Raw genomic sequence first — 23,457 nt, 5'->3', positions numbered from 1 at the left:
GCAGAGCGCGAACACTTCCGGGGTCAGAGTTGATGTTGGCGGAAACGAGCGCCGGAGGTGGTTGTCATGGTGACGGGAGCCGCCAATTCGGGTAAGAGAAGGGGAAAGCGGGGGGGGGGGGTTTCTTGTTGCAAACCTCTCTCGCTTCTCACTCCGTATTGTTATCCCTCCAGAAAAAGGGAGCCGTGATCGGACGTAAAATCGGCTACTGTGGGAATAGCTGAGATGGGTGCCTGCAAGCCGAGAAAAGCACGATTTCACACGTCCGTTTTAGTTGCTGGGCTTGCACCTCCGCTACCTTAAATTGCACCGTGATGTCAAAGTTATGATTAGGCTGTGATAAGACGCCGGGTGCAATTGTTGTGATCGTGAGGTAGCACAAAGGTCTCCAGTTCTTGCCTTTAAAAGTCCAGTTCTGAGCCCATACATATTTTACAAACGAATATACAATTGGTCTAGAGGTAATCCGTAACTTATGTCCACAAATGAGACCAAAATTTCTGTTGCTAAGTGAGACGGTTAAGTGAGTTTAGCCTCATTTTAAGACCTTTTTGGCCACCCTTTTTAAGTGAATCGTTGTGGTTGTTAGTAACATGGTTGCTAAGTGAATCTTGCTACGCCGTTGACTTCGCTTATCGCAGTGGTTCTCAACCTGTGGGTCGGGACCCCTTTGGGGGTCGAACGACCCTTTCCAAGGGGTCGTCTAAGACCATAGGAAAACACATATTTTTGATGGTCTTAGGAACCGAGACACCAATTTTATGGTTGGGGATCACCACAACATGAGGAACTGTATTAAAGGGTCGCGGCATTGGGAAGGTTGAGAACCACTGGCTTATCAGGTCGCAAAAGGTGATTACCTGACCCTGGGACACTACAACCATCATAAACATGAGTTACCATATTTGCCAAGCATCCAAATTTTGATCATGTGACAATAGGGATGCTGCAACAGTGATAAATGTAGAAACTGATCCTAAATTCAATGCCACTGTATTGACATGGGCAGCATAGAAATTTAATAAATAAAATATGGCAAATGAACATTGGTGAAAGAATCACTAGAAAAAATAAAGACAGAATATGTGTGAGTTGTGATCTTAATAACCGTAGATCTCTTTATCAGTTTCTTTCAGAGTACTATATTACAATGGCTTCTCAAGAGAGGATCAGGCCTGTGATAAAAGGAAGTGGATTTTGGCATGTTCCCACTGTGAAGGAATATAGCCAGGAAACGCAAGAGTTGTTAAAAGGTAATCAGCAAGCAGAAAAGTATCCCAGGAAACAATGCTTCCCCACTCCTGGTTATTATCTTGCTGCATTTTAAATTACTACCACTTAAATTACTTTTTGTGCAAATTGAGGATGTAAGTTAAGGATCTTTGATGATTTTAGTAACTAGTGACTATAGGAAAACACCTGTGTCGCATTTCTTAATTAATATGAAGTAAAAATTCTTGAATACCTTTCTCTGCAGCAGCTAATCACAAGAGCTGGTCATGCTAATAAAGTTATAAGCTGAAAACCAGTTACAGAAAAAAATACAGCCTTTTGAATACTACTTGTTTAAAGTAAAAAATCCAGAAAAAACTTCACTTTTGATTTTTGTATTCCAGAATAACCACAATAATAAAAATAATAATTTTGGAGAGAAAACCTATTGTTGCAATTAATTAGATATTCTGAAAAAGGGGTTTGAATATACATTACATTGTAACATTCTACAACTTGATGCCCTTTAATTATATTTATATCAAAAAGAGAGCAGGAAGATATCTCATTGGAAAAGGCTGCTTACAGGTAGATTGGACTGTACTCTTTTAGCATTTGGGGTAGCTGTGCTCAAGATTTGGCATTCCTTTTTTGTATGAAGGTACCATTTGGGTTAAATCTGTTTCTGCAAAGGGAGTGATGTACTAATTTATCTGTATAGATTTTTTTTCTCTTTCAGTGATGATGCAAGAATCTAAGCTTACTTGTTTCCAGCAACGCCATCTTGTAAATTGCATGAAACGTAAGTAGGGCTGAAATTTAGCTTTCTTTTAAAATTTAGCTCCATGAAAGCCATTTAGTTCTGGCTTTCAGATTTCTAAATTTAATTCAGACGTATGACTTTCTCCAGCTAAAGAAACAAATCATCCTCTTGCAAAGGAAATTTATATAAACTCAGGAAGTGAACAAAACATTAGTAGAAAACTGTAAATCACAGATAATGAATACTTCTTAATAAACTCTAGTTTAGGCAACCCTCTAGGACAATAAGAAATCTCCTGTAAAAGTTTGGGATTTTCAGCATGTACTATAAAGGTAGGTTGAGGGACTATTTTAGTTTTAAACACTTCTGAATTCATATTAAAACATGAATAATTCCTATTATACATTTTCTTTTATGCATTTACAAGCAAGCCAATTTACAGAATCCCTCCTGAAATATTAAATTGGAACCCATATTTATACCTAGCAATTTAATCTTGGGGTCAAATCTAGACACTGCCAAGAATACTGCATGGAGGTTTCTAAGAAGTTGCCAGAGACTGAGTTTGGCTGAAAGGAGACACTTGCCATGTGCACTTAAAATGGGACATGAATGCCATCAACTTAATGTTTAATTCCTTTCCAACCAATGTCTGCCCTTTTTTCTTAGGCGGTGATGCTTTCCCCATACACTGTTATCCAACATCCAGCAGAGAACCAGAGTTTCCGAAGCCTGTATCACCAAAGGTTATTTTGACCACCAGTCCCTTTGGCAGACCTCACCTCCGGCCTGCAGAGATCTGTCGTGCAGGAAATGCATATATCAGAGAAAAATTCAAGCCTCAAGCCACTCGTAAGCAAGAAACATTTACAAATGATAAATGAAGGAATGGAAAGATCAATAACAGTAATTATACTCATCATTATTTACAAGTAATCTTTGTTTAGCTACTGTACAACCTGGGCAGCAACCATTTGTAGTTACAACAGTGATGAAAATGTAACTTTGCAACCCATGACCACATTTATGGTCTTCGAAGCTTCTCTCAGTCATGTGTTCACCATTAAACACAGTACCTATTGTGTATTGCTTGACCTGCTTTTTTCTCTCTACCTCATTCACAGTGCAGCAGGATTGCCTAAACAAGCTATCTCTTCCTGAGCTGCTTCTCTCTTCAGTGCAGAGGGTCATTGAAAAATGCAAACCATGATTTAAGCACTCTTGTGACTTTTAATTACATCATTAGAATCCTAGATTTGCAGAGTTGCTGCCTGAAATTGACAAGACTATAATCAATGTCTCAAGGCTTTTTTTTTGTCCCCTAAGTGGTTCAGCACTCCTAAGAGTGCTAGGCAAACAGCTTTATTCCACTTTGTGTGCCTGCTTACTTCTTATAATCTCTTCCTCTCCAAACATGAATTCTCTAATTCCCTTACTAAATTATCCCAGTGCTTGAGTGGGCTTCCAAAATGGTAAAAAGGAGCCGTAAGATTTGCCCTTTTACTTGGCTTCCTTGTGAGTCAAATTCCAGAAACCTTCCCTGTTGTTTGAGATGCCCCGATTGTTTGGGGTCATATCTTTTTGATGCTGTAAAGGAAAGCTGCTCTAAAAGTGCAAGCACAGTCACAAAATTTTTCACTTAGCTACCACTTTGCTTAATGACTTGAGTTGGTCCCAACTGCAATAGTTAAACAAGGACTACCTGCTGAAAGGATTAATGTTCTAAGTCAGGGGTGTCAAACTCGCGGGCCAGATGCGTCACGTACTAGCCACACCCATTTTAGCGAAGAGGGGGAGGAAGTCACAGTAAGTCACATGACAGCCCCATGACAATGCAAGTTTGGCACCCCTGTTCTAAGTGATCTACCAGATTAGTGCAACACTTCAGAGAGAAATGTCTGAGAAAGAAAATGATAACCAAGGGTATGTCTTGTGTGGGGGAAATACTATCTCTAGAATTCTCTCCACTTAGCAGTTTCAGCTGCTGCCAATTGAGTATCAGGGTTCATTTCTATACCTTTGCTTAGACATTTTAGTTACCTTCTTTTGAGCATAGTCTGTCCTTTATGTTTTATATTGTATGGTAATTTTTATTTACTGTTTAGTAGTTTAGGATAAGAATAGTTCAACAAGAATAGTTTTCCTAAAATATATAAATGCCTGAGATTTGAATCAAACCATAAACTGCTAAGCATCAAGCATCAGCAATCCAAATTCAAACAAGTCCATGGTCCTCCTTCCCAACTGTGAGCTGGGGGGGAGGGGGGGGCGCAGGATGCAACATGACAGTAAGCTGTTCCCTCCAGGAATTCTGATCAATATTTTTATAAACAGTAATAATATTTATTTTGTATCTACAGGAGACCTGGAGAAGGAGAAAGAAAGACTGCAAAACATCTTAGCAACGGGAAAGGACAAAGTAGAGAAGAAAACTCAGAAGAAACCAGTCAAGGTAGAAGAAACAGTACCAGAGGTGGACCGATTCGATGAATGTAAGTGAAGCAGTGGTTATTAACAGGTTTAAATAGCATACAGGGAATTAATGTAGCATATGTTCCAATGCTGCTGTTTTCATGTTACTGTTGTTGTGAGCCTCCCAGGGTTATGGCCCATAAGATGGACTGCTACAGAAGTCTTTTAAATAAAATACATGGGAAATTAATGGTTCAAACTTCAGAAGAACAACTACGTTCCTGCCCTTTAGTGTTTCATTCCACATTGCTTCTTTTGTCTTTATGCTCAGTGCTGAATGAAATTCAAGATCGACAAAATTTCCTGTCAGAAATGGAAGCTTTGGGACAGAGCAAAGCGTATCAAGGAATTATCCAGACTGAAATATCACAGGTACCTGATAATTCTGACCTTTATAGGCTTAAATGCAATTGTTTTTCAATATGAAAATTGGATATGATCATGATTTTTTGACAAAGTAGGGAAAGATTTGGCAGAAGGGCATGTGTGTATCTAAAGTGAAAAAGAACCTTTAAAAAACATTACATAGGAGATGGCAATACATCTTCATCTGGAGTAAGACTCGTGTAATACCTTGTTAGAAAATTAAAATTTATTGAATTCTTATTATGTCTCCTTTCTCTGCTGTTTGCAGATGCTCCGGGAGATGGAGATGATAGACAAGCAGAGAACTGCAGAACTGAAAGGGGCAATAGCCAACTCTTTCAATATAAGCATCAAACATGACAATCCAAGCACGGATCAAGTAGACCAATAGTTCTCCCCACACACACACCCAAGGATTTAACTCCTTCACTCTTTTTCTGCTGACATAAGCGAATGTGAAGAATATCTTACCAGCAGTTTTGACCTTCTTGTGGCAAATATCTGTAGAATATATTTAATCTCCTAGGAATACTGTATGAATCCTGAAAAGTAGGAATGACTTGTTTCAATATGTAATGGCAGGAAGCCTTTTAAAAAATGTGATCCAGAAACAAAAGGGTTCAAATGAATCACTGGGTTTACATTCTTGCCTTGACAAAAAAAAAAAGGATTTCCACATATTTCATCTCTAGAAAACAGCATCTGTGTTTCTATCATTTGTGTGCTCCTGCTTTTTAGAATTAGAACTGTACAACTATTAGAATAGATCAAAAATATTTTATATTATGATTGTGCCATCCACTGGGATGCTGCTTCCAGTCATATAAAGCATTAAGCAAACAGTGGTGACTGTTGTGTCGGACTATGAGAGAGAGAATCGGAAGATTTTAGATGGCACTTATTTTTGATGAATGCTTCTTCGGTAAAATTACAGACTTAGGACCATCTTCATTATGACTGTGACTATTTATTTACATGTCTGTCACTTGTTAAAAGAAAGACCACAACAGCTACCACAACAGCAAGTGGGTGGGAGTAAGGGATGGTTTTCTCATTGGCGCACTTTTTGCTTTGGTCCAGCAGCTTCCTTTGGATAGCTATATATTATTCAACTTGTAAAAAAATAAAAGTCTTAAGAGTTTTGTGATTTTCTACTTTTTATTCCCTATACTGTAATGCTTTCTGTCCACTTCCTGCCAAGACATCTCAAACTATAGAAACAAACACAACAGATACAAAATATAGGGTTTTATCAGTTTTATTATTTATTTCATCTGTGCCCATCAGTGGAGATTGCAGTTAACGCAGGGTAATTATGTTCACCAGAATCTGATAATTTCTGATGGGAATATATCAGGACATTTTAAAAGATTGACTTGTTTTACTTTATAAAAGGGAGGGCTGTGTATTGGACAATCTTGTAGCTGAGAGCAAGAATTAGATGGTGGCTACTGTACTTGTAGAGAAGGGGTGTCAAACTTGTGTCATGCATCGTTACTTTTTTCCCCTTCGCTAAAATGGGGATGGGGGTGGCCAGTGCGTGATGCATCCACTCGCAGGCCACAAGTTTGACACCCCTGTTGTAGAGGCTGAGAAGATGGTACCAATCAGAGCTGACACCACCAATGAATTCAGTTCTGCTTTAAAAAGGTCTAAACCTTAACTGCTGCTTTCCAGATGTGTTGAATTATCCATCATTCCCAAACTAGTATTAACATGACATACTGGCTGACCAGATGGAAATGGTAGCATAACACATCTGGAGGGCTCCAGGTTAGGGAGGGTACTCCAGACTGAATATCACAGTCAAGGACTGTTTGCCAGTTCGTGACATTTGAATAAAGCAGCACAGCATTTGCTAATAAGAACTCAAACCAACATCTACAATATTATCAACATTTAACTCAGACCAAACAAACATCTCAATAAATAGTCCCTCAAGTTAGAGAAGCCAGAAGAGGAAAAAAAATGGACATTCTCCCCTCTGAATTCATACATACACACAAAACTAAAAAAAAAAAAAGCTGAAAGTCAGATAGAGGGAGTTTGGCTACAAAAATTATAAAGATCTTTTGCACTCTTAGGAAAAAAAAAACATGCACATAAACCCTTAGGGGAGGGAGCTAAGAAGAATTACAGTGGTACCTTGTTGATATTGAAGACAGCTTGACATCCTCTTCTGGCTCTAATGTTTGGCAGGCAAGGGGTTATTGTCCCAGCCTGCTGTGTCCCCTGATATAAATAGCAGCAGCAGCAGAAGCAACTAAGAGGGTTAAAAAGATCCAGTTGTTTTCCATTCACACCTGCACAAATCTATCCTCTGACAGCAACTGCAATTTGCTTTACAACAGAGGTCAAAGCTGCCTTAGTCTTTCCTCTGGTCTGTTAACTGGTTGCCAAGAGAATCGGCATTCACAGCATATCTTCTTTGGTGGCAGAGAAATCTTCCAGAAATAAGAGCACTGGTTAGATTTTTGGCTGTTTTTACAGACTTTATAATAGACTTTTCTATGGTCAAAATATTTTAAAAATTTAAGCCCACAACAAAAATCTGTCCTGAAAGCCCAATTATTATTATTATTTAATTGAATGATCAAAGAGGAGAAAAAGAATAAGAAAAGGAATTCTAGAGAGATAACCAGAGGCTCCCCAAACTACAGTGGGGATTCCCTTCCTCCTCCTTCCCCCAAAGAGATTATTAGGCACATGTGACTATCACAGTTAAAGGAGGAGGACAATTAGTGCAACTTTCCCCAAAGCAGGCATGATTAAAAGTTCTGAACAGTCAAAGATATAATAGGTGCACAACTGAGGAAGTCTAAAGCTATTTTATTTGTCCATTCCCATCCCCACCTTGAAAGAGAAAATGGCAAACAGCTTCTTCCTCCATGTCTGTCCCTCTTTGTCATGTGCTCATAAGACTTGCCATATTTCCCCCTTTTCTAACACCTGCTGCTGTGGAAGGTGGTTGGATTTTTCCGAGATAAAGCCAGCTTTGGTGTATGGCAAGGCACAACCTCTTTTTTTAAAAAAATGGGCAAAAGCAGGAAGCCATCCTACTTGCCAGGCACACCCAGCTGCTTTAGCTTTTTTCCTTGGGGGATCTGCTTTTTGAGTCAGGCTTATTTCCAAGTAACTTCAGCACTTTCATTGGTTTGAATTTTCCTTTCTTCTTGCTATCAGCCTCGGAGTCCTTGCGAAATTCTGGAGAGAGAAAGGGTTAGGGTTAGTGGCATGCAATGTAGAGGGGCATAGAAGGCTCTCTTAGAATCAGCCAGATTACTCAACTGTCTGCTTAAACTGAACAAAAAACTCTTGGTTTTCAGAAACTATTCCTTCCTAATGCTACCACATCAAATACTGAACTAACCCAAGGTCCTTCCTATAATACATGGAATGACTTCCTTAGACCACAGATGCTTAAGCAATGCATCCAGAAAATGCCTCAATGATGGGATTTACAGGAATGTAAATTTTATATTTTACATGTAGTGACTAATATTCAAAACTTGTACATGGATCTTATCTAAGAATATAAATCCATTTATCTGCATGTTTTCTAAAACTTAGATCATCTTGGAATCATAGTTAGCAAAGTTTACAGAATCTGCAGTTGTGTTCAGATCCCCCCCCCTCCTGTATTGGGTTAAGAAAGAAAAGATTTTCAGGTGGCAAATATTAAGACCACAACAGTCACTAAAAGTATTCATTACTGAATCTGCACCACTCTGGGAATGAAAATAGAATCTCAATTTAGAATTATTGCACTGTACCCTTAATCCATCCTATCCACTATATATGCTGTGATTCTCCAGATCAAAGAAAAAATCATGTTCTCTTGACAATGAACAGTTCTTGTTACAGAACAGGTTCTAGCTTTTATGACAAATCACAAAAGATCCTGGATTTCCAATATTTTGGGCATAACTTCTATGCCTTCTATTTGTTTTTGCTCCACAGCTAGCAAAAACAATGTAAAATAACAAATTAAATGCATGTCCCTGAAAAATGTTCATGACTTATATTCTGTCTTTTTGAGGTATTTGCTTCAAAAGGAAGGAAGATTGCCCTCTTCTACACTGGCAGTGAAAGAGAAAAGCAGATTTAGATTCACTGGTCCAATGCCTCAGTTTATCTCCTCTTTTCACTTAACTTTCTTTGATCTCTTAAGAGTTATTTGCTACTCTCCTGAGTTGGCAAAGGGAAAGAAGCTAAACCAACACAACTTCCCTCTTCCTTGGCTCATGGTAGCAAATGTGCTGCCTCTTTTGACAAAGATGCTCCCTAACAACAGAGAAGTGTGCCAACACCATATACTGCCAAAGCCAATTTAGGATGGAGAAACATTACTTTGTATTTCCCATTTCTAATTCCTTCTGTCTGGAAGGAACAAAAAGTATAGGATAAGTTACCTATTTGGTTTATATTTTATACCTAATTGTACTTGGCTTACAGTTGTTAGGATAGAAGTGAAGTTGGTATGGATATAGACATTAAATATATTTTTTACAGAAGACAAACATATTTAATAGTTAAACAACAATATCAGTGCATCATTCTGCAAAGAGCAGCTGCATCTGAGCCTCGGAAGTCTGAATGACTGGACTTCATTCTTCTTACCTTTTTTTTTAATCATGGCTTCCAACATTTTATCCTCCTCTTCCTCCCTGGCAAAACAAGCAAAACAATCAGATCCTGTTTTAGTCAACGTAGCCAAAGTGACACTGTTTAGAACAAGAATCGTGCTCCTAAAGCAGCGATGAGCTGCTATTTAGTGACCAAAGTCTATGTTTAATATTTTTCAAGTGGGTGAAGGTCCAAATAGGGAAAATTCATCACACATATGCTGTTGCCTGGGTTTTCCGTATTTTTTTTAAAAAAAGTTTTTAATTCTGTTCAATCTATTTGGGGGCATTTATTACATTTTGTGAATGTATCCTTTCCTGAAAAGATAGCTAACGATGGCAGGGGATTCCAGAAGCTGCACATTGCCCACCCATCTCCTATAAACTAATGCACTACCCTTTTGCCCAAGTTGCTAATACCACCTGGCTTAGCTTACCAAAGAATTAATGGTAAGAATCACACATGCAATTATGCTTTGCAGTGCTACAATCAACATTTTCCAGGCCAATTGTTTTCAATTAACCAAAAATACAGCCATGTGCTTTTCCTTTCACTACCTTTGCCGATCCTCATCCAGACTGTTGACAATGGCATTCCGTTGTTCAATAATGGTTACAAGCTCTTCCATCAATACCTTCTCTCTGATCCGGTCATCATCTGTCCAGTCTTTATCTAGCACCAGAAAGAAAAGAAAGAAAGAAAGAAAGAAGAAAGAAAGAAAGAAAGAAAGAAAGAAAGAAAGAAAGAAAGAAAGAAAGAAAGAAAGAAAGAGGAAACAAATGATATAATAAAGACAATTTAGGCTCTATGAAATGTTACATGAGAAAAGTGCTTTTGATCCCCATCCATGCATTTATTCTTCACTACATATTAAACATGCTGAGAATATATGAAAGATTGGTCGAAGTTTGCTTTTCTATCCTGCTTGTATAGTAGCATCTTCAGCAGCACAATACCGGGATTCTGTAGAAACCCACTGCCATCAGAACAAACTATAGTAGATTAACACTAGGCAGTCTATATTTTATGTGTCATTTGAGTTTCTTTGCTGAAAATGAACAATGAGAGCTCACCAAAATATATTTTAAAAGGTGGGATTGAATAATAATCATCCCAAAACATCTGGACCACCACTTGAACACTAATGGTATGAACAAAATTACCACCAGTCAATTGCAAATGCCAAATTTACTTGGAACAGTTTACATCCTGTGACAATATCTTTAACACCATCAGACAACATCTGTCTATCCCAGGTCTTTGGGAAAGATTTGATAGGTGTATAAAAATGCCAAATCCATTCTAAACATCTGGCTGACTCTGTATGTATAACTCTATACATGTTATCATGTATATTAAAGGATCAATTGTGGGTTCAATACTCATTTGAATCCAGTCATGAATCAGTAACTTCTGATATCTTTCAACAAGTCATTATGCTTTCAGCCTATTTTGGGAGTTTCTTTTTTGTTGGATTCTTAGGGCAAAAAGAGAGCATGCAGAAAAGCTCTTGGTTAGCAACAGAGACTCTGCTTTTATAGAACAGTACTCCGTGTTGGCAGCCAAGGTATGGTGAAACAAATTAAAAAAAAAAACATTTAAAAAGCAATAAGCACAACTCAGTCTTCCTCCATGTAATTCCTCCCAGATGTATCAAAGTGTAATTCTCATCATTTCCCTCCAGCGCAGCCCATGCATGACCGATATTGGATTAGGGAAGAACCAAACCCACTGAGAGAACAGATGCTTATGATTTAAATAATTTCCTAATGCAACAACATATTTCACTTAAGACCTTTAAAAAAAAAAAAAGCAAACAGCAGGCTAACACCCTTTAAGACTTGCCAGGTTTATTAAGAAGACATCGCAGTTCATACTCCACATCAGCTTGACGTTGCTCCAAGTTCTGCTGCTTAAAACTCGAAAGAAGAAACAGAATATGTATTATTGCTTTAATTATTGTAAAAACTGATACACCATCTTTAAGGACCAACATATCTTCAAATCTTCGGTAAAAGAAAAGATGCTTTATTCTCCAAGCATTTTTACACAATTTCTGCTACCTAAGAAAGGCACTGCTTATGGCTGCCCCCCCCCACCCCCCGTTTGCATTTCTGTTGTCATTACCGAATTTGTCACTATTGAAATACTGAATGAAATCCAGGTAGATCACTTTTCCAAAGGTCAGAAGAACTACTTTGAATGTTTTACACTCATATCTCTGGGCTTCCTACAAATAATCAACTGCTTAAATAGGTAAGCATGCACTTGAATGAAATATCCTTCAGGACTGTCCACAGGAGGTTCAATGTCCAATGCTACAAGAGTTTGGCAGGAAAGTTTCTTAACAACAAAAGAGTGCTTAGAAAGTATCAGACATTGGTAGTTTCCGGGTGCGGTGGGCTAAATAGCATCAAATTCTTCAGTTCTACCTTTTTAGCTTGGAAGAGTTTGACAAGAAATGGTTCCTGAATCATCTAGATTCTGCTACGTTACTTCTATTTCTGTGGCATATTTGAGGGTGTCTTTATTTCTGAGTATATTGCTCCAAGGGTCTTCCATAATTTTCCAGGACTGTCAGTGGAATGTAAGTGAATGAAAAAATGCTAGCCATTTTGCTTTCATTCTATGCCCCATATGCAGGAAACTACCCAACTAATAAATGACTTCTCACTGTAGGGATTTTAGGAAGAGATCCACATTATTTTATAGTAGTGAAAAATCTGAAGGAGTCTAATGGCACTTTTTTTTTTGACAAATAAATTTTTATTCATTCATAAATTTGCATGAGTGCAGCTCACATAAAGAAAGTGAGCTGCAGCTTATGGAAACTTAATGGCTTTTAATAAAATTTATTAAAAAAACAATTAAGTTTCAGAAAAAGTGCTACCAGATCCCTTTGGATTCTTTGCCACCTAACAAATATAATTCATAGCATATTTGTTCAAAAGTTAAGTCTTGCTGAACTCAATTGCAGCTTATATTGTACTCACATATAGATAAGTTCAGACTCCCGCCGCACCAGCATATGTTTCTCATGAATCAGCTTAAACCAATCCACCAGCAAACCATCTTCAGGGAAATCTGCCAATTGGAGACAGGAGAGGGTGAGGTCAGAAAAACACATTTCCTTTCCTTATCCAGCCTTAGGAGTAGCATCAGCTATCCTACCATTCTCTATGCTCCGGAGTTTCCTTTCCAGCTCAACTCCTCGGTGTTCCAGCTCATCCAGCTGCTGCTCAATGCTGTCCATTTCACCATAAATATTCTCCACTGGAACATACTGATCTGACTGAACCTTTAAAAAAAAGGGGGTGGGGGAATAAGGAACCATATGTTTTATTCCAAACAAGATTTGTATAAAGTATCAACTATTTTCAGAGTAGGCAGAGAGAAATTAACAGTTAACAGACAATGAGACAGAAGCAGGACAGGATTTGGGAGAAGATAACAACATGCCAAATTTCTTCTAACTTCTTGCCTGAAACAGGCATTGACTGCCTAGCTCCTTCACAACTGTGAAAGGCAGGCAGGGAGTGGTTTTATTGTCTTTATTTAACGGAACATTCAAGCCTAAGGAAGCAAATTCATGGTTAACAGTCAGGAATCAAATCCCCCCTCCCTCCCCCAATTTAATTGTGTCTGATTCTTTGAGATTGCCTGGACAAGTCCCTCAAGTGTTCATGACAAGGTTTTTCAGAAGTGGTTTGCCATTGCCTCCTTCCTAGGGATGATACAAAGTGACTGGCCCAAGGTCACCTTAGCTGCCTTTGCGCCTAAGGAGGAACTAGAATTCAGTTTCCCATTTCTAGCCTGATGCCTTCATCACTACACCAAATTCACTCTCAATTTATGTCATTCCTTATGTTGTTTTATATATAAGTTTAGGCATCTCTAGTCAAATTGTACATTTCGGTGAGTAGAAGCTGGCATAGTCCGTACATGATACAAAGCTAAAATACATCTTTCTGCAAATCTGAATACATGGTTATGATGTATGTATAGCCATTTACAAATTTAAAATAAAGAAAGAATGAATATTGCATGCAGAAATTTTGGGAACACCATTTTAGTCACCACTTCATGCAACAGTTGCCTTGGAAGAATTGAAAACTTCTAAGTGTTTTCTGTAGTCAGATTAAGTATCTTTCTATTTTCCTTCTTGGAATTTTTTCCCATCTTCCTGGTAGAACTCTTCTAGCTTAAACATTCTTTTAGGAAGTTTGAGATCTCCACACAGAATCTTAATAATATTCAAGCCTGGGACCATGAAGGCACTGAAATATTCCATTTGACCAAGTGTGCCTAAATTTACGCCTGCAGCTGTAATTTTGACTTATGGCAATAACAATGTATGGAAATCATTACAAAAAAGAGAATTGGAGGTTGGAATGTCCCAAGCCAAGTTCTAAGGCCACAATTTTAGAACCTGAGATGGTGACTTTTACTGTAGTGCAGTCTTTAGAAAAAGCCACTATACCATTATATTGTAATGCACTTCCTTATAGAATCTCTTGGGCAGCCTTCTGACACTGTGCCCCTTTCAGACATGTGAAGTTTAATTGCCAAAATTCACCACCCATAATTGCCATTGATGAAAATTCTGGAAAATGAAGATAAGCTATCTTAGTATTCAACCCCTCTCTTAGAAGGTTAGTAACCCCCTTCCAGCATCTGTTCTTTAAAAAAAGAAAGTTCAGGAAGCACCATGCAAAAGTACTTCCCCATTTCCCCCCAATCCCAATTACCTTCCTTTTTATTAGTGGGAAACCATGTCCAGGAGCCGGAGGCCTTGCTGGTTTGGGTCCCTTTGAAGCTTTCTTAATAGAGGGGGAAGCGGCAGGTGAAGGCTTCCGGTTGAAGGGATTCTCCTTACAGGATGACTAGGTACAAACAGATAAAAGCACAACTTGTGATTCTGGGCTGCATCCTCATTCTTTAATGGGAACATTCCAAATGCATTGCTAAAGTGTGTATCACCTTCAAAAATTTCCCCTCCAGGTCAGATAAGTAGGAACAAATGAATATATTGCCCAGGTCATTTTACATCTAGATCAGGATGAGTTATCCGAGAAAGAAAAAAATAGGTGCTATAAGAAGTCATAAGTGCTGTGGAAACACTGAAGGATTAGAGAGTATTTTCTCTCAACATTAAAAACCAAGAATCAAAGACAGTAGGAAGTTGCACTTAAAACTGTCAATCCATCTTTTAGAATCTAACTGGCAAATATCACAATTTAAGACAAAAGTTTTTCCAGCCCTACTGTTTAATTGAATGACAGCTTGAATTTGGACAGCATAATTTGATTCGGAAACTGAATGTTGAGTAATGTCTTTGGTTTGTTTCTTTGTCTTAGGTAAGAGATACGGACTCTTTAGGTGGTATGGGATCACTGCATAAAAGCAAAAGTACCCTTAGGTAACTACCTCATAAGAACACGGGTACATCTAGTTCAGTTTTATTATTACTGACTAGTTTTCCAAGGTTCCATGATGGAGTCCTCCCAGCCCTACCTGAAAATACAACCCTTACTCAGTGGTGGGTTTCCATTTTTTAAACTACCGGTTTGCTCATGTGCATGCGCATGCACAGAAGCATCCGGGCAGGTGGACGGAGCCTCCCACCGCTGCCACTACTAGTTTGCCCAATCTGGGCCGAACTGGGAGCAACCCACTACTGCCCTTACTATGCCAAGTGTGTGCATTGAGCTATGGTCCTTCCCTGTAGGGCACTTCTTGTCTTCTCTAGTTTACATAATTTGTCCCATAATCATTTCTGGGAAAATAATTCAGAAGCAAATAAAATGAACTTCTTGGTGAAGGCAGTGTCAAGAGTATTGTCACTAATCAAAGTGAGGTAGACTTTTGCTCTCCAAATGAGCCTAGTTCTTTAACCCCCTGAGGAAAACCAAGTTGTGGTCAAAAGCTAACAAAATAATAAATTTTAAAATGGCCAGCTCTAAACAGAACTTCAGAACCAAATGCCATTGGCCCTGTGGTGGGTTCCGGGCGGTACGCCCCAGTACGGGCGTACCGATGGCAGCTGGGAGCAGCAGCCACCATACCGGAACGGTGTTTTGGAGGGCCCACCCGCATTCCTTACCTGTATTTAAGCCAACCGGGCCATTTGTGCATGTGCACGCAGCCTACAGCGCCTGTGCGACTTCTGCTGAGCAGCTGGAGCGTTGCAGGAAAGTCGGTGTGCAAGCATGCGCAGCTTGCATGCCCGAGGTGGATGCCCAGCCCCGTCGCAGTGTACCAGTTGCGATGGGATCCGGAACCCACCACTGCATTGGCCCTAATTCTAAGTAATGCCAAGAGACCAATGAAGCATTTTATGGACAAAGATGGAATTGTCTGAATGTTTTATAGCGAACAAATCCCATGTTCCCTAGAAAGCTAAGTATACCAATGGTAGAGAGAGACGGGGGAAGAGTAAGGGAAGGAAAGAAAAAGACAGAGAGCTTCCAACTATGCCTGCTACCTACCTTTGGCTGTGCTTTGGGTGAAGGAGAGTTACTTGCAGACCCACTGTTTAACTCTGATGCCAAGAGAATGGGTGTGGGAGATGCTCCAGCAGGAGGCTTAGGAAAGGTATTACCAGGGCTGGTTTTCAAGTTCCCAGACGAATAAATTCTGCCAGTCTGTAAATGTCCACCTTGTGCCTCATCCCCATAGCCTGTCAAATCACTGGATGACGATAAGGAGGAATCGGTAGAACAGGCGGGCAGAACTGTAGGTCCCTCACCAGAAGGGACACTGATCAGTGGCGAGTCTGAGTGGGAAAGGATGGAAGCAGCTGGAGCATGGACCGTAGGCTCAGAGGAGCTCTTCGGCACAGAGCCATCGTTCAGGTTATCAGCAGCCTTGGCCAAACATTCAGATGTGATACTCTCCAAGCTGGGGGCCGGGGACGGCGTGGAAGAAGATGGTTCTGAGTGAGAAAGCCTGGAGATGGGATGGGGAACTGCAATAGGAAAGACAGAGTTTGGGGGTAGCATGAAGAATCTTTTGGCTAGTCAGGTCCATTGGTGGAAGTCCTGCAGCTAGTGACAGAAAAGCACCAGACCTCAAGCCCCCACCCTTTCGTCCCATTGGTCTTAAGGATGTGCAACATTTTCCAAAATAAAGGCTACGCTCCAGGAAACCCATTCCAAAAGTAGATGAGGCCTGAACAAAACAGTACTTGGAAAGAGAACAATTTTGAATTTACCGTATTTTTCAAATATAAGATGCATCTTTTTTCCTCAGAAAAGAGGCTGAAAATCTGGGTGCGTCTTATACACTGAATACAGCATTTTTGGCCTCCTCAAACCCCGCCCCTTCACCAAAATGGCGGTGCAGAGCCTTTAGGAGCCTTGTAAAGTGTTCCTGGGGACTGGAGAGGGCAGAAATAAGCGATATATGGGCCGTTTTTTGCTTAATTCTGCCCTGCCAGCCCCCAGGAGCACTTTATAAGGCTCCTAAAGGTTATGCATGTCCTTTTTTTGAGAAAAAACAAACGGGCCGTTTTGGGGAGGTCTGCAGAGTGCAAATTTTTTTTTAAAAAATTGCGTCTTCAAAACCTTGGTGCGTCTTATACTCCAGTGTGTCTTATACTCCGAAAAATATGGTAAGTTAAATTGTGCTGCTTTTATTATTAAGATAAGTTGAAAATTTCTCTCTTCCGTTACATAATCTTACATTTCAGCAGCAGTCTTGTGAGGGCTCCCCTCAGGTTTTTGAAGACTGCACAGGACCATGAAATTCAGGTCATGCACCACTGCTTTGTGCCCTCCAAACTATAGTGGGTAAAAACAGAGGGGAAAAAGGAAAAACATCTAGAGAAAAAATCTAGCCAAGTCCTTCCCAGTCTTTAAGCTGCAGATCAATTAGGTTTCATAAATAACACACCTTTAAAAAAAAATAGGAGGAAAGAAGAGACAATACAGCCCACAACACCTTGTCTTTAGTGAAGAATGAAAACTTATTTTCAAGACTGAATGCTGGCAGGGAAGTTTTAAAAGTCTTAAAAGTCCTTCACTAAGGAACAGAAGAGAAATGCAAGGAAAGGGGAGAAAATATTCAACAATAGCTCTCTGCCATTTCCTTAGTCCTCCAAGAATAACCGGAGAAGGACTAGGTCAGGGGTGTCCAAACTTGGGAACTTTAAGACTTGTGGACTTCAACTCCCAGAATTCCCCAGCCAGCCGGCTGGGAAATTCTGGGAGTTGAAGTCCACAAGTCTTAAAGTTCCCAAGTTTGGACACCCCTGGACTAGGTAATTGCATTTGTTTTGGAAGCAACTGAAAGATCAAATCAATCATGATCTATACCCGTGATGGCGAACCTATGGCACATGTGCCCGAAGTGGCACGTGGAGCCATGTCGCCTGGCACACACATGGCACCACCCGTTCCTCTTCTGGGTTTCTGGTGCACATGCACGCACAACGATCAACTGGCCTTCGTGGGTGCGGCAGTGCCGGAAACTGGAAGAACTAGTCTTCCGCTTTCCAGTGTGAGCATGCACGCCGGCCAGCTGATGGTCCTCTGCGCATGTGTGCCCGTAACTGGAAGACTAGCTGGCCGGCACACATGCATGCGCTGGAAAACAGAAGTTCATTTTCCAGTGCACGCATGCCCCCTGGGCAGCTCCTCTTCCAGTTGCGGCCCCCGACAAGCACACATGGTGCCAAAAAGGTTGACCATCACTGATCTACGCTGCAAAAAGAAGAAGGCATTGACATGCTGGATAAGTCAGGGTACGCATCTAGAAGGCATTTTTTTTCCATTTTAAAACATGCTGAAGAAACTCACCAAGTGGGAAGGCACTGGGTGCTCTTGGAGCTGGTCGCTTCTTTGTCTTGGGGCTGCTTGTGGGAGTAATGCCGTACCAGGGATGAGTAGGCTTGAGACCACCCTCCCCCTCCCTTTGCTCTTGCTTTTGCGTGCTCTGTGATATGACAACTTCCTTCTCCTCCTCCTCTTCCTCTTCTTCATCTTCAAAGGGGTTATAAGGCTTTGGCTCTTCCAGGACAGCTCTGTCTTCCCTGATTTGTGCCTTTCCTCCTTCTATTCTACCTTCATTCTCTTCGAAGGCCACTGGGGAGCTTTCTTTGCTATTGCCTGGTGGTAGAGGAGCCGGCTTCTTCCTGGGTTCTGTCTGAACCAGTGCAATCCATGGAGGGTCTCTGGGCCTTAGCAATTCACCAGAGCTGGTTGGAGGGCAAAAAAGGACACAACGTAAGGAAGGATGAAAAGGAAGACTGGAATCACAGCAGGGAAAGTTCTCCCTCAGTAGAAGAAGATGGCAGGTGTGTTCCTGTATCTCCTTGGGAGGAAACAAGATGGACTTTCTCATATGTATAGATCTAAATATTCTGCGAGTGTGTTACACAACACAAAGAAAGACTACAAAGAAATAGCTAAACACAAAATAATTATTGCTGCAATTTCATTTTGTCTTTCGTTTTAATTCTGTAAGCTTATATCCTTCAGGCTGCAAGTACAAATTTAAAAATGACTGGATAACAACAACAGTAACTGTTTCAGAGGAACAAAATGGATTTCTTCTCCATGCACACTTTCAGCACTTCTTCAGAGGTAGAAGAAGCAAAATGAATTTAAGCAAATGTTATGATTAATTTTCTACATTGGTAAAGATTCAGTAGACAGTCATGTAAATGGACAGCTGCAACTTTTCCTTTGATGAATGAACAAACTCAGCTCCCACAGAATAACAGGAAGGCTGCTAAAATGAAACTTTTAAAAGTGTTTTCCTTAATGCATTATTGAATAAACTGTTTTCTAAATGGGAAATAGTTCTGTTGCTGAAGTCTTGTATTCCTATCCCTTTCATGTCAATAAATCACACTAAAGAAGACTCCTGTGGGAAGCTTGCTTGGAAAGATTTACTTGGGTTTCAGGCAACTGCCAAAGAATCTGACAGTAAAGTAACTCAGACTAAAAGTCTGCAGTAAAATAACTGTCTCTTTAATTCAAATGTGTATATAAAACTCAACAACTTGCATATCCCTGCAGATTTTAGCCTTCCTCCATCTACAATGTGGGTATAAATAACAAGCTCTCTTAACAAGGTGTAGATAAGCCTTTTATAACTTTGGATCCTCAGATGTTTAAACTACAATACTTACCATCCCTGGCCAGTAGAGAAGCTGACTAAAGATGGTGAATGCTAGAATTTAACAACACATGCAAATCCAATGTTAGGATAGATTTAAGAACGTAAACCTCTCGTCATTTTCCCTCCTGCCAATAATTTACAACCCTGCTTTGCAGAAGCTGGGACAAGTAACGGGAACTCACTCTGTTACGCAGCGCTAGAGATTCGAACCACCCAACTGCCGACCTTTTGATTTGACAAGCTCAGTGTCTTAGCCACTGAGCCACCGCATCCCAGATTCTTTCTACATTGTCTTAAATCTCAAAGATCCTTTCCATTTTTTTCTCTATGGTCTATGACCTTTTCTTAAACGACAAAACTTCTAACGTGAGGTTTTAAGTCCAGTGCTAAATCATTTTCTTTCCCTGAACTGAAAATGATTTAGCTCAACGCACACATTAAGTTTAGGGGTATATTCCGGCACAAATTGTTCTGATCTTAAGATTGCTATTCTCAGTGTTCTGAGCTTGGAAGAGAACACAAGCTTTGAGTGTTTTGTTTCAAGTATGGATTAAAATGTGCTGGTTTTCTCTCAGTAAAAAAAACAAAATGCCTCTTCTTGAACAACAGCTCTTTTTCAAGTGCTGCATGATATTCTAAGCAATTATGAATGGAATGATGCTTTACAACTGGGTTCTACCTTTACATTTTTTTCTGCCTGGGCAATAATAGCATTATATATCTATTGTTATTGGTTCAAGATAGATGTAGAAATATGATGGAGGGAAAACTGCAAGCATTTAAGAGGCAGTAAAGGAATAGTTCTGGAACTACTGGTAGTACTGACACTGTCTACAATACAGTGTCAGTCTTGTAGAGAGAGAAAACAGGTATTGTTGCAAGGTACCTAGAGTTGAATTGCTCTCACTGCTGCTGATGAGCATATCTGTTTGTATTCTCCATTCCTTTCATCCCATTTAAGTTTAAGTACGCATTTCTTAAATGTTTTACTTTTACAGAAGTGCCAGGGAAAGACACAAGCATGTCTTCACCTCATTTCTTCTTGCTTTTCAATTTAGCCTCCCCCCCTCCCCCCAATATTTCCCATATTTTCCAACATCTCCATCTTCCCACTCCAAATAAAGCTGGCTTGCTTACTTGGGAGAATTTAATTCTTCTAATTAGCTGTTGCATACACACTACTGATAATGCACCGAGGTTTGCAATCCAAATACACTCCTTTATTTGAGCTGTAAACAACATCTTGTCTTTCAATAAGCCCCCCTCCTCCTTATCTACTGCTTAGCTAGCAATGAGGCTCAAGAAAAGCAGGACTTTCTGTTGAATCCAATTCATGAAACTTCAAGGCCTGGATTAGCAAGTGAAGTCTACTAAACATCTTTTGAAATCAGGGACGATCAAATATCTATTTATCCTTCATCCACTCTTGTTTATCTCTAGTAGCAGTAAGAAACCTATGATGTTAGCATCTTTTCTAAGCAGAGCCAAGTAATTTTATAATGATTGAAGGTTAGGCATTAGGTACATGTAATAGTTTGGTCCAGAGACATCATACCTGCATATGCTATCATATAGATCATACCCCAAGGCCTAGTACACTAATAATAACACCACCTGCCCATATTTCATTCACTACTTCAGTGAGCAGGTGCATCAATGTTGCAATGAGGGAATGATAAGAATCAGTGTGGAATATATGTGTCTTATGATTGCTACAGAGTAGTGGAATAAGACTGAGGCCAATCTAAGCTTCAGCAGATACCGTTATCCAGATACAGACATATTTAGGGACTGCTTTATGCTGAGCTGCTGGGTGTAGCTCAAAGGTGAATGGAGCCATGAAAAATATAATGCAGGGCTCTCTAAACCATGGCTTTATGGTCAGCAGCATTAGGCAAATATGTGATAGCCAATCTGTCAGACACTATTGGATTCAGCTGTGTTGGGCATGTACAGTTATACAATACATTTTGGGAGGGAGGGAGGGAGGGAGGAAATGTGGTAACACGTTTCCCTCCCTGTCAATAAGTTTTGCAAGAAAGGAACATACCGGTCTGAGGAAGTAGGTCTGCTTCTGGGCTTTGGAACTGGAGGGCTGAGCTCAGGAAAATTACCTATTCCAAAAATGAAGAAGACATACTGTAATTAGGTGTTACTTTCTAAAACCACTTCCAAAATCATTACACTGTGATTATTTTAAAAAGTCTGTTCTTTGCCGTTATGCCTAGGACTGAAGGCTTGGCTATGTATCTATTCAGTATCTTATATTAAAGGAGAGGTTTTTCTGGAGGAAGATGCACATTCTCTTATTTCTGGACTTTGCCATAATTCCTTGGCACATGCTTAAAAACCAGAGATCCTTTGGATGTATAGTACTATCATGCACATCATCAATGTTCCCTCTTAAGGTGCGCGGCTGTGCGGCCGCGCACGTGGCAAGAAAACACCGCACAGCAGTTTTCAACTGCCGCGCAGTGATTTCTATTGCCACAGGCTCGGGAAGCTGGGGAGGTCCTTTGCAGGCAGCTAGAACGGGCTGCCCGCAAAGGACTTCCCCGGACTTGCTTTGAGGAGCACAGGGCGACTGAGGGTAGTTGTGAAGCCCCAAAGCCCCCGCTGCCACCGGAATAACTGCTGCCACCTCCTCCTCCTCTAACAGCACTGCCGGATTTGGCGCCCGGCGCTGCGGCTCAGTTAAAGCCACCAAAGCTCCAGCCGGCATCCCCGCGCGTGGCAGCACCGCCTCCCCTCCGCTCAGAGCACCTGAGCTCAGCACCGCGTTACCCCTGCCCCCTCCTCCTCCTCCGCCGTGCTTTTGAGGAGCCATGAGGCTGCAGGAGCCAGTAGGAAGGGGAGGAGCAGGGGGAAAAAAGTCTCATGGCTCCTCAAAAGCACGGCGGAGGAGGAGGGGGCAGGGGTAACGCGGCGCTGAGCTCAGGTGCAAATGTGGTGGTGCTGTTGGAGGAGGAGGAGGTAGCAGCAGTTATTCTGGTGACAGCTCGTCGGCATCTTCAGCAGCAGCCCTGCCCACGATGAAGAAATCAAAGATGGAGCAGATCCACGCAGATGACGTCGCTGCAACATGACTGGAGGAGGAATTCTGGGAGTTGAAGTCCACAAGTCTTAAAGCTGTCAGGTTTGAAGACCTCTGCGTTTTTTTTCTAAAGGGTTAGGGGTGCAAGGACCTTGTAACTTGACAGCTTTAAGACTTGCGTGCTTCAAATGCCAGAGTTTCTGAGCCAACATTTTGGTTGCTAAGCAGGAGCGTTGTTAAGTGATACTGATATTATATAACACTTTGAATTAAGCAGGTACCTTGAAGAAACGTAACTTTGAGTTTCAAATAATACTGATTTCGTTGTTGTCTTAGGTGACATCTGTGAAAAAAATTCAGGTGCTCAGGCATGAAAATGTGCCGCTCAAACACCATATTTTCTGCTCACATTGAAAAAAAAATTAGAGGGAACATTGCACATCATCCCAACAGGGATGGCCACTGCTGGTAGGGAATGATGGACATTCTGGCCCAACTAATAGGAAAGCACCAAATCAGTGATACCAAAGGAATAGCCATTTCTCAATTCCCACAATACAATACAATACAATAGTAGAGTTGGAAGGGACCTTGGAGGTCTTCTAGTCCAACCCCCTGCCTAGGCAGGAAACCCTATACCGTTCCAGACAAATGGCTATCCAACATCTTCTTAAAGACTTTGGATCTTTCTATGTACTTCATATATCAAGCTTTCCTGGTCATCATCAGGTTTCCCATCAGGACTTCAGACTACAAAGAAGCATTTAAATAAAATATTATTAAACTATGGGTGTTAAAATAGGCCAGGTTTCCCTAACCTGTCTCTTCCAAATGTGTTGTATTGCAATTCCCATAATCC

The 23,457-nt window shown here is 40.5% G+C and overlaps 2 protein-coding genes across 5 annotated transcripts in view; one reads left to right on the top strand and one right to left on the bottom strand.

Moving 5' to 3' along the window:
* The first annotated feature begins 9 nt into the window (after positions 1-9).
* On the top strand, positions 10-5,951 carry LOC309394876 (UPF0193 protein EVG1). Of its 2 annotated transcripts, none has more exons than XM_081958537.1 (7): positions 10-91; positions 1,127-1,253; positions 1,952-2,014; positions 2,645-2,827; positions 4,336-4,467; positions 4,719-4,819; positions 5,082-5,951. In XM_081958537.1, the coding sequence occupies exons 2-7, from the start codon at positions 1,151-1,153 to the stop codon at positions 5,202-5,204; spliced, it is 705 nt and encodes a 234-aa protein (XP_081814663.1). In that variant the 5' UTR covers positions 10-91; positions 1,127-1,150; the 3' UTR covers positions 5,205-5,951. The 2 variants fall into 2 exon arrangements, with proteins under 2 accessions (XP_081814663.1, XP_081814664.1); XM_081958538.1 differs by lacking the exon at positions 10-91 and adding an exon at positions 172-461.
* A 104-nt stretch (positions 5,952-6,055) lies between these two features.
* MICALL1 (MICAL like 1) overlaps positions 6,056-23,457 on the bottom strand; it is a 34,029-nt gene continuing 16,627 nt past the window's right edge. For all 3 annotated transcript variants that reach the window (XM_081958507.1, XM_081958509.1, XM_081958508.1), the window contains exons 7-16: positions 21,615-21,678; positions 18,238-18,635; positions 15,928-16,406; positions 14,188-14,322; positions 12,611-12,737; positions 12,433-12,523; positions 11,285-11,358; positions 9,997-10,111; positions 9,434-9,480; positions 6,056-8,017 (exon numbers count right to left, since the gene is read on the bottom strand). In XM_081958507.1, coding sequence (XP_081814633.1) covers positions 7,896-8,017; positions 9,434-9,480; positions 9,997-10,111; positions 11,285-11,358; positions 12,433-12,523; positions 12,611-12,737; positions 14,188-14,322; positions 15,928-16,406; positions 18,238-18,635; positions 21,615-21,678 — 1,652 coding nt within the window. In that variant the 3' untranslated portion in view covers positions 6,056-7,895. The remainder of the gene's footprint in view (positions 8,018-9,433; positions 9,481-9,996; positions 10,112-11,284; positions 11,359-12,432; positions 12,524-12,610; positions 12,738-14,187; positions 14,323-15,927; positions 16,407-18,237; positions 18,636-21,614; positions 21,679-23,457) is intronic.

The sequence above is a fragment of the Natrix helvetica genome (assembly GCF_964273705.1).
Source record: "Natrix helvetica genome assembly, chromosome: 6".
Lineage (NCBI taxonomy): Eukaryota > Metazoa > Chordata > Lepidosauria > Squamata > Natricidae > Natrix > Natrix helvetica.
Note: the sequence above shows the minus strand (reverse complement) of the source record. Positions and strands in the feature narration are given on the sequence as shown.

Excerpts from the sequence above, each read along its gene's own strand:
- LOC309394876 (XM_081958537.1), top strand. The coding sequence starts at position 1,151 with ATGGCTTCTCAAGAGAGGATCAGGCCTGTGATAAAAGGAAGTGGATTT. Across the intron at positions 2,015-2,644 it reads TCTTGTAAATTGCATGAAAC|GCGGTGATGCTTTCCCCATA; the intron begins GTAAGTAGGGCT and ends CTTTTTTCTTAG. Across the intron at positions 2,828-4,335 it reads ATTCAAGCCTCAAGCCACTC|GAGACCTGGAGAAGGAGAAA; the intron begins GTAAGCAAGAAA and ends TTGTATCTACAG.